Source organism: Platichthys flesus, chromosome 10 (assembly GCF_949316205.1).
Source record: "Platichthys flesus chromosome 10, fPlaFle2.1, whole genome shotgun sequence".
Classification (NCBI taxonomy): Eukaryota; Metazoa; Chordata; class Actinopteri; order Pleuronectiformes; family Pleuronectidae; genus Platichthys; species Platichthys flesus.
In genome coordinates this window covers 19,299,716-19,313,199 of record NC_084954.1, presented here as the reverse complement: position 1 = coordinate 19,313,199, position 13,484 = coordinate 19,299,716, and the positions used below count along the sequence as shown (strand labels likewise).

Genomic DNA, 13,484 nt, shown 5'->3' with positions numbered 1-13,484 from the left:
AGCTCCGCATTCAACACCATCTCCCCAGCTCTTCTCCATGAGAAGTTGACACAGCTGAGCGTGCCTGAGCCCACCTGCAGGTGGATCACTAACTTCCTGACCGACAGGAAGCAGCGCGTGAGGCTGGGCAAGCTTGTCTCTGACACCCGGAACATCAGCACTGGAGCCCATCAAGGTTGTGTGCTCTCTCCTCTACTCTTCTCCTTCTACATGAACAACTGCACCTCCAGCCACCCCTCAGTCAAACTCCTGAAGTTTGCCGACGACACCACCCTTATTGGACTCATCTCCAATGAGGACGAGGCCGCCTGCAGAGAGGAAGTTAACAGCCTGGCTTCCTGGTGCAGCCAGAACTACCTGGAGCTGAATGCTTTAAAAACTGTAGAGATGGTAGCAGACTTCAGGAGGAGCCCAGCCAAAACCACCCCCCCTCACCCTGTGTGACTCCCCAGTTAAAACAGTGGAGTCTTTCATATTCGTGGGGACGATCATCACACAGGACATGAGATGGATGGAGAACATCACTTCCGCCATCCCGGTCACCACCTATTCAAGAGACTCCCATCCGGAAAAAGGTTCCGGGCCATCAGGACTAAAACCCTGCGTCACCTGAACAGTTTTTTCCCTATTGCAGTGGGGCTCACAAACAAGCCCCCTGCATCACACTGACCCTGCTGACCCCCCCCCCCCCCCCTCACACATAATTTATAACTATATGTTATTGGCACTATCACCAATCTCTGCACCTCAGAACCGCACGTGCCCATAACTCTCTTACTGGATATATTGTTGTTCTATATTGTTGTTTGTACAGTGTACCAACCCCACCAAGTCAATTTCCTGTATGTGCAAATATACATGGCAATAAAGAGAATTCTGATTCTTCTTATTCTGATGTCCATGGAATAATTATGAAGTAGCCACTGAGCACTTACACGGATCAAGATAATAGTAGATTTAGTATGTAGATTTAGATCAGGCACTGTACTATAATGATTAATTTATGAATGGAACATCGTATGTTTTTTATTAGAAATTAACAGTTAATAGTTTCTCCTCTCTGAGATCTGAGCTCCTGTCCAGTAGATGGCACTGTTGACGAATGTGCGTCTGTACCACAAAACCAAGAGTATCTGCGCACACAACATGTCGAACAGCGGAAACAATGAGTTCTGCAGGAATGAAAAACCCAGTAAACAGCGGGTGAACCATCAGACTGAACACACAACATGTCTGATGAGTTCAGCTCACAACTTCAACGACTTGAGGCTGCAAATGACATGTTCACTCAGAAACGTTGGTCGCATTTATTATGTCACTTTCGGTATCCCGCGTATTTCTTTGCATAGAAATAAACAAAGTAGAACAGACTGCAGCCTGTCTCTAAATGAAAGACCAATCTATGTGTGTGTACATCTAGGTTGGATAACCCCAACTCTTCATGGGGTCAAACGAGCACCGGGACGTTTTCAGGAAGCAGCAGGAAGGGGCCGATCGAGCGACATCTGTTGTTGTTGTCACCTGCACGTCTGACAGTCAGGTCCGCGGACTAGCTCTGTGTTTTCGTCGGTGAGGGTTGAGGTCTCTTCGCCGGCGGGTGAATGGCGATGGCTGCGGTGAGAGCGGCCGCAGCAGCGGGGGGCCCTGCGTCTTTGTCCCGGTTCAGAGGTGCGCTGGTAGCGGCTGTGCTCGGTGACTGTGTCGGCGGTGAGTTTGAAGGAGCGGAGGAGGTGCCCATGGAGAGCGTGCTGCAGCACCTGAACGGCCTGGACGACGAGACGAAAGGGGAAGGTCAGTGAAAGCAGTGATGTTTCATGGCAGTCTGCAAGAGATGGAGCCCCAAAATACAAGGCGGCATCGATAACCGTGCAATAGATGACCGTCCTCTGACTCCAGGCCCGCTGCACATGCACCCATGTGAAGAGAAGAACTGCGGAATGTATCTGCTGTTTCACCTCTCAAATCACAGTTGCAAGCGGTTTTTCAAAAAAGGAAACAATTACAAGTAATTTGAAGATCACACAGCAATAGTGCACAGATAGAGAAACAGAAACAAAATTGCAAATAAGAAAACAGTACAAACATTATGATATGATTACATAACTTCAAGATCAGGTTTAGGAAAAAGCACAATATGAAATGTAAGAGAGATTTAAGAAGAGGAGTTTTCTGGATGGATCTCCTCAGGGAAGTTGTTCCAATGAGTGGGAGCCCTGGCAGAGAAGATCTGGTTACCTCTGGTCCTCAGCCAGGACTGCAGACGAGACGAGTTTCACATGTTTAAAACTACGGCATTACTCTGAGTACTTCACAAGCCTGCTATTATTCAGATGCCTGATTTTAACTTCTGGTACATCAAATCACACTTAATTTAAAACATAACATATCATCATTGGCAAATAAACATCGATAATGTTTTTTTATTGGATTTTTTAAGGACAGGTAATGTAAACATTACAATGCAACCTTTAGTAATTGATGCCATGAATTGTCCATGTTTCCGGATAGCCAATTTGATACCACAGAATTTTTTTAACAATAAATCCCATTTAATCCAACAGACACTCCTTCAACATGGAAAACCAACAATGGCTATGTAGCCGTCAAGTAATACATAAAAAGAAACATACAAACAGAAAGGGGAATACAGAACAGACATGTGGCAAGTGCAGCGGTTGTGATCAAGAATGTGATTCACCAAGATGGGACCTTATCAACTCCCAACAAGCAAATGAGATATATACGAGTCAGTTCCTACTTCCTACACGTTGAGTCGTCCACCACTTGTCAAGAAGTTTGTGTGTGTGTGTGTGTTTTAGGTATCCTTGAGTACAGTGATGACACGGCAATGGCACGTTGTGTGGTCCAGTCTCTACTCACCCGAACAGGCTTCGATGAGCAGGACATGGCTTGCAGGTACACAAACACACATTGTTACTAGTATCTACTATGTTATTACTTTGAGGAGGGCTCATGAAGATATATGAGGACTGTGCTCACAAAGAAACCAACTTAACCTAAGGTATCTCCCCCCTCCAGGTTTGCGAAGGAGTACAGTGCATCCCCTGGCCGCGGTTATGGTTCCGGAGTGATTCAGGTGCTGAAGAAGCTGTCCTCTCCACAACTCAGTGACGTGTATCAGCCAGCCAGGGACCAGTTTAATGGTCGGGGCTCTTTTGGGAATGGAGGGGCCATGAGGGCGGCTCCCTTCGCTCTTGCCTTTCCTGACCTGGCTGACGTTAAAAGGGTGAGCACAGGGTGTCTACGTGGACTTTAAGTTACCTCATTAGTGAATTAATAATAATACAGAAAGATATATAAGTGTAAGAATTATGGGATATGTAATAACGTTGTAGAATGACCATATTACTTGCAATAAATTAACAAACGCTTAGATATACAGTGTTAGAGTCCTTCTGATTTTGGTTCTCTGCTATCATAGACCCCATAAAGTGAGTAGCCTGGAGGGGTTGTGGCAAGGTGGGAGACCACACAAATATATTTTGGGACTGTCCAAAGTTATCAGAATGCTGGCAAAAAATACAAAGGGAAATAAAAACATGTTTATTTATAGACATCCCGTTAGAACCATCACACTTTATTTTAAGGATATTGCCTGATATTGCCTGAAAATAGCCAAACAAAACTTCTGAGAGCCCCTCTTCTAATAGCACAGCCCCCCACAATAACCGATTGACGGGATAGAATTCAAGATATGTACAGGATGGAACATTTGACTGCTCTATTATAACTGAAAACAGATATATTCATTATTAATAAACAACTGGTCCCCTATTGCTCTACACTTCCATTTGATATGATAAGCAGAATATATAGATATATTTATTTTCTATTCTCTTTGTTCCTTTTAAGCAGTGGACATTTGCAGGCCATCCTCTTTCTTTTTCATGATACGGTCTCAATGTAATGTCATGTGTGATGTACTGTGTTTGTGGACAAAGTTATTGTGTAACTCAATTCTGATATGCCTGCATCCTGATGGCTTGGACCAAAGACATCCATGGACAGTTAACCCAAAGTTGTGGGCGGATACTTTAATACGTTATGTGAATGCATGACACAATGAACACCATTTATCTTAGTTCATGCAGTCTTTTAAGATATGTATATTGTGCTAGCCCTAGTCTGGCGCAAAATTATTTAGAACTGTAGTTTAGTTTAGCTTCAGTGTTATCAGTTCTTTTCTCTGTACAGGAGAAAGCTACATAATAGATTTTGTGAGTGACATTTTCATATAAAAGTAATAACACATTTGATTTCACTATATGTCTGATGGAGACATCCATCTGCGATGCAGTTTCACTTTAGATTGAGAACAACCAACTCTGTCTAAAATCTTTACACGCAACACAATAGATACCAGCACAGAGGTTGTGATATATGGCACGGTTAGTTTACCACAGGGTTATATTGTGATTCTTCTGTTGTCAGAACAACAGAAGCCTCTCAAGTTCATAATGTATTTATTACTATTATCAGTCCTGCATAAAACAAAGCATTTAGATGTAAATCACGTTTTTATACATTTTACTTTAAAATTCCCTTTAAATGGGGGCGACATGATAGGGGAATGGTAAAGGCTTGGCCCACTTGAGCATACATGCCCTCAAACAGCAGGTCTCTGGTGTGACTCCTTGTTGGTGGAAAATCACTGCATGTCAATCCTTTCCTCGTTCCCTTTCTCTCGACCGTCACTATCTGATAAAAGGTTAAAGACCAAAGTCTTGTATTAAAAATAATCCTCCTTATTATTTATCAATGACAGGTCTGATTTCTCTTTCTTTTATTCTTTCCTCTCCAGTTTGCCCGTCGCGGCGCCATGCTGACTCACTCCTGCTCTCTGGGTTATAACGGAGCAGTGCTGCAGGCGTTGGCTGTGCACCTCTCTCTGCAGGGGGCGCTAGACTTACCTCAGCAGTTCATCAGCAGGCTAATCACAGAGATGGAGGAAGTTGAGGAAGATGAGGCAGCACGCAATGATGCCAGAATGTGAGTATCATGTACTTAAAGCCTCTGTGTCTGCTTTAGCACAGATGTGATTCAGTCATGTCTCATGGGTCGAAATTCTGCATCGATCAGTTCAACGGTTTTCTATTGTGCGTCTGTGCAGCCTAAAGGAAGCAGAGATGCCGTTCAGTGACCGCCTCCACAGAGTCCGAGACCTAATGGACAGGAGCAAGGTCAGCATAGAGGAGGTCATCTCTGAACTCGGTCAGTATCTGTTTCAGTTTATTTATTTTCATCCAGCTTTTCACCAGTCCTATCTTAATCACTGCTTCTCATATTCCTCCATAACCTGTGATTTAGGTTCATAACAGATTAGAGAATGTTTTTCAAGTCTTTCCAATCTATGACTCGGCTTTCCTTCCAGGTAATGGAATTGCGGCCCTCCACTCAGTCCCTACGGCCATCTTCTGTGTCCTCCACTGCCTCCAGCCCCGCAAATGCCTCCCAGAGAACTACAGCGGCCTTGAGAGGACAATAGCATACAGCCTGGCCCTGGGAGGGGACACAGACACCATAGCCTGCATGGCAGGGGCCATCGCCGGGGCCCACTACGGCATTGAGGCCGTTCCACAGTCCTGGAAGTGGTGCTGTGAGGGAGCCCAGGATGCAGACATTAACGCAGAGCGGCTTCACATGCTGTACCACCAGTCGTCACAGGGCGGCGCGAGTGGGACAGGGGGCCAGAGCCGTGAATTCCGGCATGAAAACAAGTCAAACACTTCTAACGGTACAGAGAAGAACAGTGAAGCAGTGTAATGCTTCAATTTTTTTTTTTTAACAAAAGGACTCTCACACACAGACACATATTAAAAATATACACAAGACACACAAGACTTTTTTGGTGTGCATATGCATACACAATACATTCTACACAATCGTACCAGCTCCTTCCTGTATTGTGATGAACAATCTTTTGTTATGTGAAAGTTGCACTATGAATTGGCCATGTATTGTTTTATCCTTATGTTGGATAACAACTATTTAATAAACTTTTTTTTTAAATTCACTCTGTCTGTATGGGTGCGTACTTTGAATTTAAGACTCACTTGGTTCAGAAAAGTCTCTTCTAATGAGATCTTACCTTGTACCCAAGTGTCCACCCACAGTGGATGAAGATATTTACAAAAATTAAACTGCACATAAACTGAGTCGTGCACAAAACTGAAAACAGCTTGAAAGGGACATGAATGGCCTCATGGTGGAGGTAAAAACATAAATTATTTTCTGTTCAAGAACACACTCTGCATGCCACTTTGCATGAATTGTTGCACAGGTAAACTTTGGTGAGTCAAAAGTCAGTGAAATTAATACAACGTGCACCTTTTCAAAAAGGCACTACCAGAAGATTGTTTCAAGTTTTAGAAGTAAATTTGACATCAGATTGCAGATTCCAGCAGCATTGTCTTTTAGACGTTAAAATCTGTGTGTGCACAGCCGAGGACAGACTACAACCCACAAGGTTTGAGTGTCAGTAAAAAACGAGGGTATAGTTAAAAAGCAGTTTAATAACATAGAAATCACAGGTTTTTCTCCACAGGGGCGACCTCTAAAAACAATTGCAGCAGCACTGTTAACCTCGTTAACAGGCCTGGGCATAGCTTGTAATGGATGACCGGAATGTAGACTAAGATTCCACTGAAGATAAATAAAGTCACATAGAGGTATTCAATCTGAGGACTGTCTATGATGGGTGCCAGCACAAGGAATACTGCTGCAATGAGGACCAGGATGGGGAGTATAATGGGAACCTGCGAAAGAGAGGAAGAAATAAATGTGTCAACAAATTGCACAATTACACAACCTTGATCTCTCTCTGTATATCTTATCTTTACAAGCTGAGATTATCATTGTTGAAAGGAAAGATATGTGACACTGACGCTGTACGGCCTGGGGAGTTCAGGCTTCTTGATCTTGAGATAAAGGAGTCCAGACAAGGTGATGGCGTAAAAAAACCAGGCGGTGAAACTGACAACAGTAAAAACAATAAATGTCAGATGACCACAAACAGGTTGTACATTTGTTTTACTGAAGAAATGATGATGAAACGCAGACCCAGCCTTCACCTGAAGAAGTTGACGATGCTCTGGAAGTCTCCTGGGATCAGCACCACCAGAGAGATGATGGTGGTGAAGATCAGAGCCGGGGACGGAGTCAATCTGTGGACGTGAGCCATGGCCAGAATATCTGGCTACGAAAAAAACACAACCCTTTGACAACAATCTTACTCCAAACGATTTAACATATCCTCTATCACATAAATAAATGATCACCATGTGTCCTTCCCTGGCAGCAACAAAGCACACTCGGCCGCCACTGAAGAAGGTTCCATTCAGTGAGCCAAAGGCTGACAGCGCAGCAGCCACAGACATGATCCAGCCCCAGCTCCCTAACACCTTATTCCTGTGGGGGAAGGAGGAGGTTATTTCATAAGATGCCTGCTACAGGTAGAAAGAATATCAAGAGGTTTGGTGCGTCATTCTTTATTTTTTTTTCACAGTTTAAAATGTTAGGAAATTAAATATTTCATCACATCGAAGCTCCTTTGTTCGTCACTTATTTTAACATGAGAACTAACCCACTCTACCACAATGTGTGATTGGGTGTTGCCTTACCCCCAGGTGACTGCTACTGCGCTGGAGGACATGAGCTCTTTGGGCGTCATCACTGTCAGGTAGCTCACATTCACCAGCAGATACAAGCCAGTCACCAGAGAAATGGCTATCACAACTGCCCGGGGAAGGTTAACCTGGGACAAAAATATACTGTCACTTATTATGTATTTATTTTGTTATTATAAGTTAAGTGGACGTTGTGGGCAGAGCTTTTTAGAAACAGTTTTACTTGCATAGTGAAGTTAGAAAAACGTTGTGTTCATCCTACCTGGTTTATCTGCAGTGAAAATTTGATAGCCTTTTTTTTGTTCATTTCTGTGGTTTATATATAATTCTGAATTATTTACTACATTGGTGTTATTTTTTTCATTTCATGTTGATATTACCGGTCTGCTTGGCAACCGACACAATCTGTAGATACAAGTTCACAACTTTTCGATATAAAAGCTCTGTAATTCAGCTTGATATGAAGCATTGCAGCATAAAAACAATCATATATTTACTTTGACCCTAGCACAAAATAGCCCAGCCAACAATGTCTACCCATGACATTGACCAAGTCTGATTGAGTTTGAAAAGGAGGTGCAGGGGTAGAGGGTTGTGAATTGGCCTGCCATGGACAGAGGAAGAGTAAAAGCTGCTTCAATGAGCTTTGCCAATTGAATGCACAGGAGGAGATGAGCACAGAGATCTGCTGCAGTAAGTTTACAGTCGTGGCTGAGCTTGACTTTGTGTCCTGGTAACTAAATAATGTACAAGAGATTCGTTTTTTAAACTTATAGCCTGCAGGACCACAAATGTTTCCCTCCTTGTTTCCTTATACACTCAGCTCAAGCTGGTGGTTGTGGGTTCTTTTTTAAATGATCTGAAGATTAAGATAAACCATTATCTATAACTTATTTTATGATGAGCCAGATTCCCAGAACAAGGTTCACAATAACAACAAACTGTATCTTATTACTGCAGAAAAATGGTTTGGCATTGAACCTCTCTCACTGGTATATGTCAGTATAAATATATACTGTATATTTATATATCATATTTACAATGGCACATAAAGTAAAGAAATCTACATAAAAACTATTACTCCAAATCTTCTTCCTTTTCTTACCCATCTTATCAACCCTTCCCTGTCGAGAGTTAACCCTCTCCTGAAGAAACCCACCCTGAACCTAAAGTAAACAACACAGACATGTCTCTCTTCGTCCCTTTCTTTCCCTCTCGAGCGAACTATCTTTAATCGACTCTCCTCCCATCTAAGAATTATTTACTCACTTTAGCACAGATGCACATTCCAGCGTGTTAGTCTCACCTCTGGTCTTTTCAGCTCCTCAGTGACATAGTTCAAGTTGTACCAGCCAGCATAAGACCAGAGTCCTTGATAAAAAGCCATCCCTAGAGTGCTCAAAGAATAATGAGTCCCTTTGAGTGCATTCTCTACTTTCAGATTTTCTACAATGACAGTGCTGCTCTGTGTGAGCGCCACTATCCCTCCTATTACTATGCATGTCAGGGCCACCAGTTTGGCCACCAAGAAGACCACCTGGATTCTTAGAGCAATGCGCACGTTCAGGATATTTACTGTGGCAACAACCAAGATGGTCGCAGCAGCAATACACTTCACCACCAGCTGTGGAGGAGGGCAGCCCACGTAGAAAGGTGCTGTGGCATATTCTGCGATGCTAATCGACATGGCCGCAATGCCAAAAGGCTTCACAACCAAGATAAAAGTGATCGCCGCAAAAAAAGCAGGACATGATCCGTAGATCCTCAGTATGTAGATGAATTCCCCACCAGATTCAGGGATGATTGTGCCGAGCTCAGTGTAGGAGAGCGCTGCGAACATGGCTATGACTCCTGAAACAGCCCAGATCAACAGACTTGCTCCAGGACTTCCCACGTAGGCCAGGACAAACTGTGGGGACATGAATATACCGGATCCGATCATTGTTCCCGAAATCAGTGCCACGCCTCCAATCAACCCAATTTCTCGTTTCATTTTCATGCTTTCAGGTCCTTTGTCCGCCATGGCCGTGCCGACCGGAGAGCACAAGTGCAAGTTCAGTGTAGCTGTTATGCAGCCTTGGGGAGCAAACGCTGAGATAGAACACTGATACTGTCCCTGGATAAACAGTTACTTGTTATAGGCCTGTAAAAACTGTTTATTGTAGGCTTATTGTAGGTTAATTAACTCCCCTGTGGTTTGTGCAGCTCTTAACCCCGAAAGTTCTCATTTGAGTTCACGATGATGATTTATAACCTTGATTGTAGATCTAGTATAATCTTAATGTGTTTGACACTTACATAACTATATAACAACCTCATCATCATAAACATCAAAAATATTTGCCAACAGCACACTAAACTTAACTTACTTCTGGATGTTTCAGCTCCTCAGTTAAATAATTCAAAGTGTTCCAGCCGTCATAGGACCACAAGCACTGATAGAAAGCAACACCAATGGAATTGACGCCAACATTTGTTCCCTCGAATGACCCGTCAAAGTTCTGTGCGTTTCCCTGGAAGAGCGTGACAATGCCTCCGAGCACGATCACTGCCAGGGCCAGCACCTTTACGACCATGGTCACCACCTGGATGCCGGTGGCCAGGCGCACGCTCAGACAGTTAACGATGGCAAGCACTATGATGATCGCTGCAGCGACGCACTTCACCAGCACCTGTGGGGGGGCGCAGCCATCGTAAAACACGGCCACGACGTATTCAGCACAACTCAAGGCGATTCCTGTGGCACTGGCGGGCCTCATGACCATGACGAAGCTGAAGACAAACATGAACGCCACTCCTTTCCCCACTGTCCGCAGCATGTAGATGTACTCTCCCCCGGACTCTGGTATCACTGTGCCCAGTTCGGCATAGCAGAGGCCCCCCAGCATGGCCACCAACCCAGAGCAGGCCCATATAATCATGCTGGCCCCAGGGCTGCCAATATTAGACAGCACATACTGGGGCGATATGAAGATCCCAGATCCCATCATGGTTCCAGCGATGAAGGACACTGCTCCTAATATCCCCACTTCCCTCTTCAGGTTGAGCCTCTGTCCTCCTTTCTCCATCGTTTGCGATCGGCTGCTTCCTCACAGTCCTGCTCAGATCTAGTTATTGACTATAACTGCTGACGTTGGAGCTGAGTTCAGATTAAGAGGTCAAAACAATATCCTACAGCTACTTAAACAAGGTGCAGCCAAGTCCTTCACATGTTTCTCAGTGCTTTTAACCTGTTGTTTCTTTTTATTGCTTTACTGTGTCTGCTGTCTTTCATAAAAAAAATAGTTTTGTCTATGAAGCGCTTTGTAAATGTGTTTCTTAAAAACTTCTCTATGAATTATGTTTTTAATAACAATTAGTAACAATATAAATTATATTATAATAACAATAAAAATATGAATTATTGTTTTTATTATTATCTATCTTATCTTATGTTCTAAAATATGACTTTCAGTTGTATTCTCTTATTAGTCAATCACCATTTCCTATCATGCATCTGATATTGATAAATAAGTGGGATGAGTTTTACACTTAATAAACAAATAAACAAATCAAAGAAATACTTAAGCTGCAACAGAATAGTTATATGAGTTAATATAACTTCTCAGTCCTACCATTTGGAATAATCTGTCAAAAAAGAAGTGTGTAAATAAATTAGTAGTTTTCGCTAAATAATAACTAAAATGTTGCGTCACTCTATCACTCTATTAGGATATATATTCATTTTCTGAATTTCAGCTGTAATAGATACTCCAGATTCAAATGTGTTAGCTGAGAAGAAATGGGCTCTTGTGTGAGTTATGCGTATGACAAAGGATTCAGTAATACCTGATTTCCATGACTAACACATGGTTCTATAGTGATCAGCACTACAGCCTCATCATCGTAATTGACACAGACACACCTGCTGTTTAAATCGAATCGGTAGCTTTCCCTTCGTCACCACAACAGCTTGTACATCATCACTTTCATATGCAGGAAAGCAGAAATGTGTCTGCAGCACAAAGACACATGTGCGATCGGACATGTTTGTCATGTTACAGTGTGTCATTCATAAGCATTAGTGTGATTATAGCTGCAGTTGATGTGATGACAATTTTGCAGCTATAATTTCCCTTCAATGGCTGTTTAGTTTTCAGGTTTTTGTTGTGAAATCAGAGATGAAGGATGATGTTGATGTCTTCTAGATAAAGTAAGTTTTTCAGTAAAGTTTGATATTTAAAGCTGAATGTAGAGAAACATTTAGTTGAGAAACATTATGAAATATCAGTGTGTCACAGACAAGGTAAATTATGGAATAGTTGTTAGAAACTGAAATGAATGTTCAAACAAATACATTAAGAAACATTCTGAATGGATATGTGATGGAACAGGACGTGGAGCTTGTCCTGATGCTGAAGAGTGTCTCATTCTGCTGATCGGGTTTTCTGTATTCGTTTTACATTTTCTACTCAGACTTCTCTAATAGTTTTTCTATTTATTTTAAAACAAGCCGGCCATCAAGTTGATGACTGCCTTGTTTCGAATGGTATTTGGAACCTGAAGCGGAAAGCTTGAAGGTGTGTGTTTAACATCAATTTTGAAGACAAAATATAAAGAAGGGAATGAACTGGACAAGGTCACACTTCACATTCCCTCTTCTTTCAGGATAAAAATGAGCACATTAATCTCTTTGTTTTCTAGTCTAAAATGCTCTTAGAAACGTGACAAAATGTACTGTGTCAAGTCATGTGGGCAGTGGATAGACAAGATCAAACATTAACTTAAGTGGTTTATCCCCAGTATAATCGGCTGTATCTTGGGTGATGTTATAGTTTAAACAATGGAGTCCGCAGCAATAAAATTCTACTGCTTTTCTCCACCTTTGTATACGGTTGTAATTTTAATTGATCTTTTATGGCGATGATGGGAGGAAAGGGTCACCACAGCATTGACTGTTTATTGTTCCCACCTAATTTCTTCAGTGAAAGAACACATTCCACTCATCTCCTTTCACTTACCTCTGGACGCTTCAACTCCTCCGTCACATAATTGAGATTGTTCCAGCCATCGTAGGACCACAGGCCCTGGTAGAAAGCAATGCCAATTGGGTTGATGCCCACATTGGTGTTCTCAAAAGAATCTTTAAAGCTTTCATTGCTGCCCCGGACGAGCATCACCATTCCTCCTATAATGATGACTGCCAGGGCCAGGACCTTGACCACCATGAAGAACACTTGCAGTGACATGGCGAAGCGCACGTTCAGGCAGTTCACGGTGGCCAGGGTGATGATAGCCACTGCAGCCATGCACTTCACCAGCAGCTCTGGAGGGGGGCAGTCCGGGTAGAAAGGAGCCACCACGTATTGAGCGAAACTCAGCGCGATGCCCGCGACGCCAGCAGGCCTCACGAAGAGCACCGAGCTGAAGATCAGCATGAAGGCGACCACCGGCCCCGCAGTCCGGAGGATGTAGATGTACTCTCCCCCGGACTCCCGGATGACGGTGCCCAGCTCCGCGTAGCAGAAGGAGGCCATGATCACCAGGACGCCACAGCACGCCCACACCACCAGGCTGGCTCCGGGGCTGCCGATGGTGGAGATCACCGTCTGCGGGGACATGAAGATCCCGGATCCAATCATCGTGCCTCCGATGAGGGACACGGCCCCTGCCAGCCCCACTTCTCGCTTCAGGCTGAGCTTCTCTGTCTTCTTCTCCATAATCACAGCATCTGTCGTCTGACGTCTTGTCCAGGGGAGAAAGCACTGTAATTCTGTGGCCAAAGTCACTCTTGCAACAACCCAGAAAGTTAATTATTACGTGGGTGGTTCATACAACTAAGTATTTATTTACGACTGT

At 43.3% G+C, this 13,484-nt stretch overlaps 4 protein-coding genes across 4 annotated transcripts; 1 reads left to right on the top strand and 3 right to left on the bottom strand.

Moving 5' to 3' along the window:
• Positions 1-1,433: 1,433 nt before the first annotated feature.
• adprs (ADP-ribosylserine hydrolase) lies at positions 1,434-6,034 on the top strand. The gene is made up of 6 exons (XM_062397810.1): positions 1,434-1,791; positions 2,820-2,916; positions 3,040-3,247; positions 4,823-5,010; positions 5,132-5,232; positions 5,393-6,034. The coding sequence occupies exons 1-6, from the start codon at positions 1,602-1,604 to the stop codon at positions 5,782-5,784; spliced, it is 1,176 nt and encodes a 391-aa protein (XP_062253794.1). The 5' UTR covers positions 1,434-1,601; the 3' UTR covers positions 5,785-6,034.
• A 479-nt stretch (positions 6,035-6,513) lies between these two features.
• On the bottom strand, positions 6,514-13,414 carry LOC133962170 (b(0,+)-type amino acid transporter 1-like). The gene is made up of 6 exons (XM_062397654.1): positions 12,647-13,414; positions 7,641-7,774; positions 7,299-7,428; positions 7,092-7,216; positions 6,906-6,993; positions 6,514-6,776 (listed from the first exon to the last, which is right to left on the bottom strand). Exons 1-6 carry the CDS (start codon positions 13,343-13,345, stop codon positions 6,546-6,548), a joined length of 1,407 nt encoding a protein of 468 aa, XP_062253638.1. The 5' UTR covers positions 13,346-13,414; the 3' UTR covers positions 6,514-6,545.
• On the bottom strand, positions 7,827-9,708 carry LOC133962171 (b(0,+)-type amino acid transporter 1-like). Its single transcript, XM_062397655.1, has one exon. The coding sequence runs from the start codon at positions 9,667-9,669 to the stop codon at positions 8,917-8,919; it is 753 nt and encodes a 250-aa protein (XP_062253639.1). The 5' UTR covers positions 9,670-9,708; the 3' UTR covers positions 7,827-8,916.
• LOC133962172 (b(0,+)-type amino acid transporter 1-like) lies at positions 10,007-10,883 on the bottom strand. The gene has a single exon (XM_062397656.1). It carries the CDS (start codon positions 10,712-10,714, stop codon positions 10,007-10,009), a length of 708 nt encoding a protein of 235 aa, XP_062253640.1. The 5' UTR covers positions 10,715-10,883.
• Positions 13,415-13,484: the final 70 nt, after the last annotated feature.

Bases quoted from the DNA above. Each gene is read 5' to 3' on its own strand.
- adprs (XM_062397810.1), top strand. From the start codon at position 1,602: ATGGCGATGGCTGCGGTGAGAGCGGCCGCAGCAGCGGGGGGCCCTGCG. The intron at 2,917-3,039 runs GTACACAAACAC...TCCCCCCTCCAG, and splicing joins GAGCAGGACATGGCTTGCAG to GTTTGCGAAGGAGTACAGTG. The intron at 5,011-5,131 runs GTGAGTATCATG...GCGTCTGTGCAG, and splicing joins GCACGCAATGATGCCAGAAT to CCTAAAGGAAGCAGAGATGC.
- LOC133962171 (XM_062397655.1), bottom strand. From the start codon at position 9,669: ATGGCGGACAAAGGACCTGAAAGCATGAAAATGAAACGAGAAATTGGG.
- LOC133962172 (XM_062397656.1), bottom strand. From the start codon at position 10,714: ATGGAGAAAGGAGGACAGAGGCTCAACCTGAAGAGGGAAGTGGGGATA.
- LOC133962170 (XM_062397654.1), bottom strand. From the start codon at position 13,345: ATGGAGAAGAAGACAGAGAAGCTCAGCCTGAAGCGAGAAGTGGGGCTG. The intron at 7,429-7,640 runs GTAAGGCAACAC...CTTCCCCCACAG, and splicing joins GCAGTAGCAGTCACCTGGGG to GAATAAGGTGTTAGGGAGCT. The intron at 6,777-6,905 runs GTCAGTGTCACA...TCTCTTTCGCAG, and splicing joins AACTCCCCAGGCCGTACAGC to GTTCCCATTATACTCCCCAT.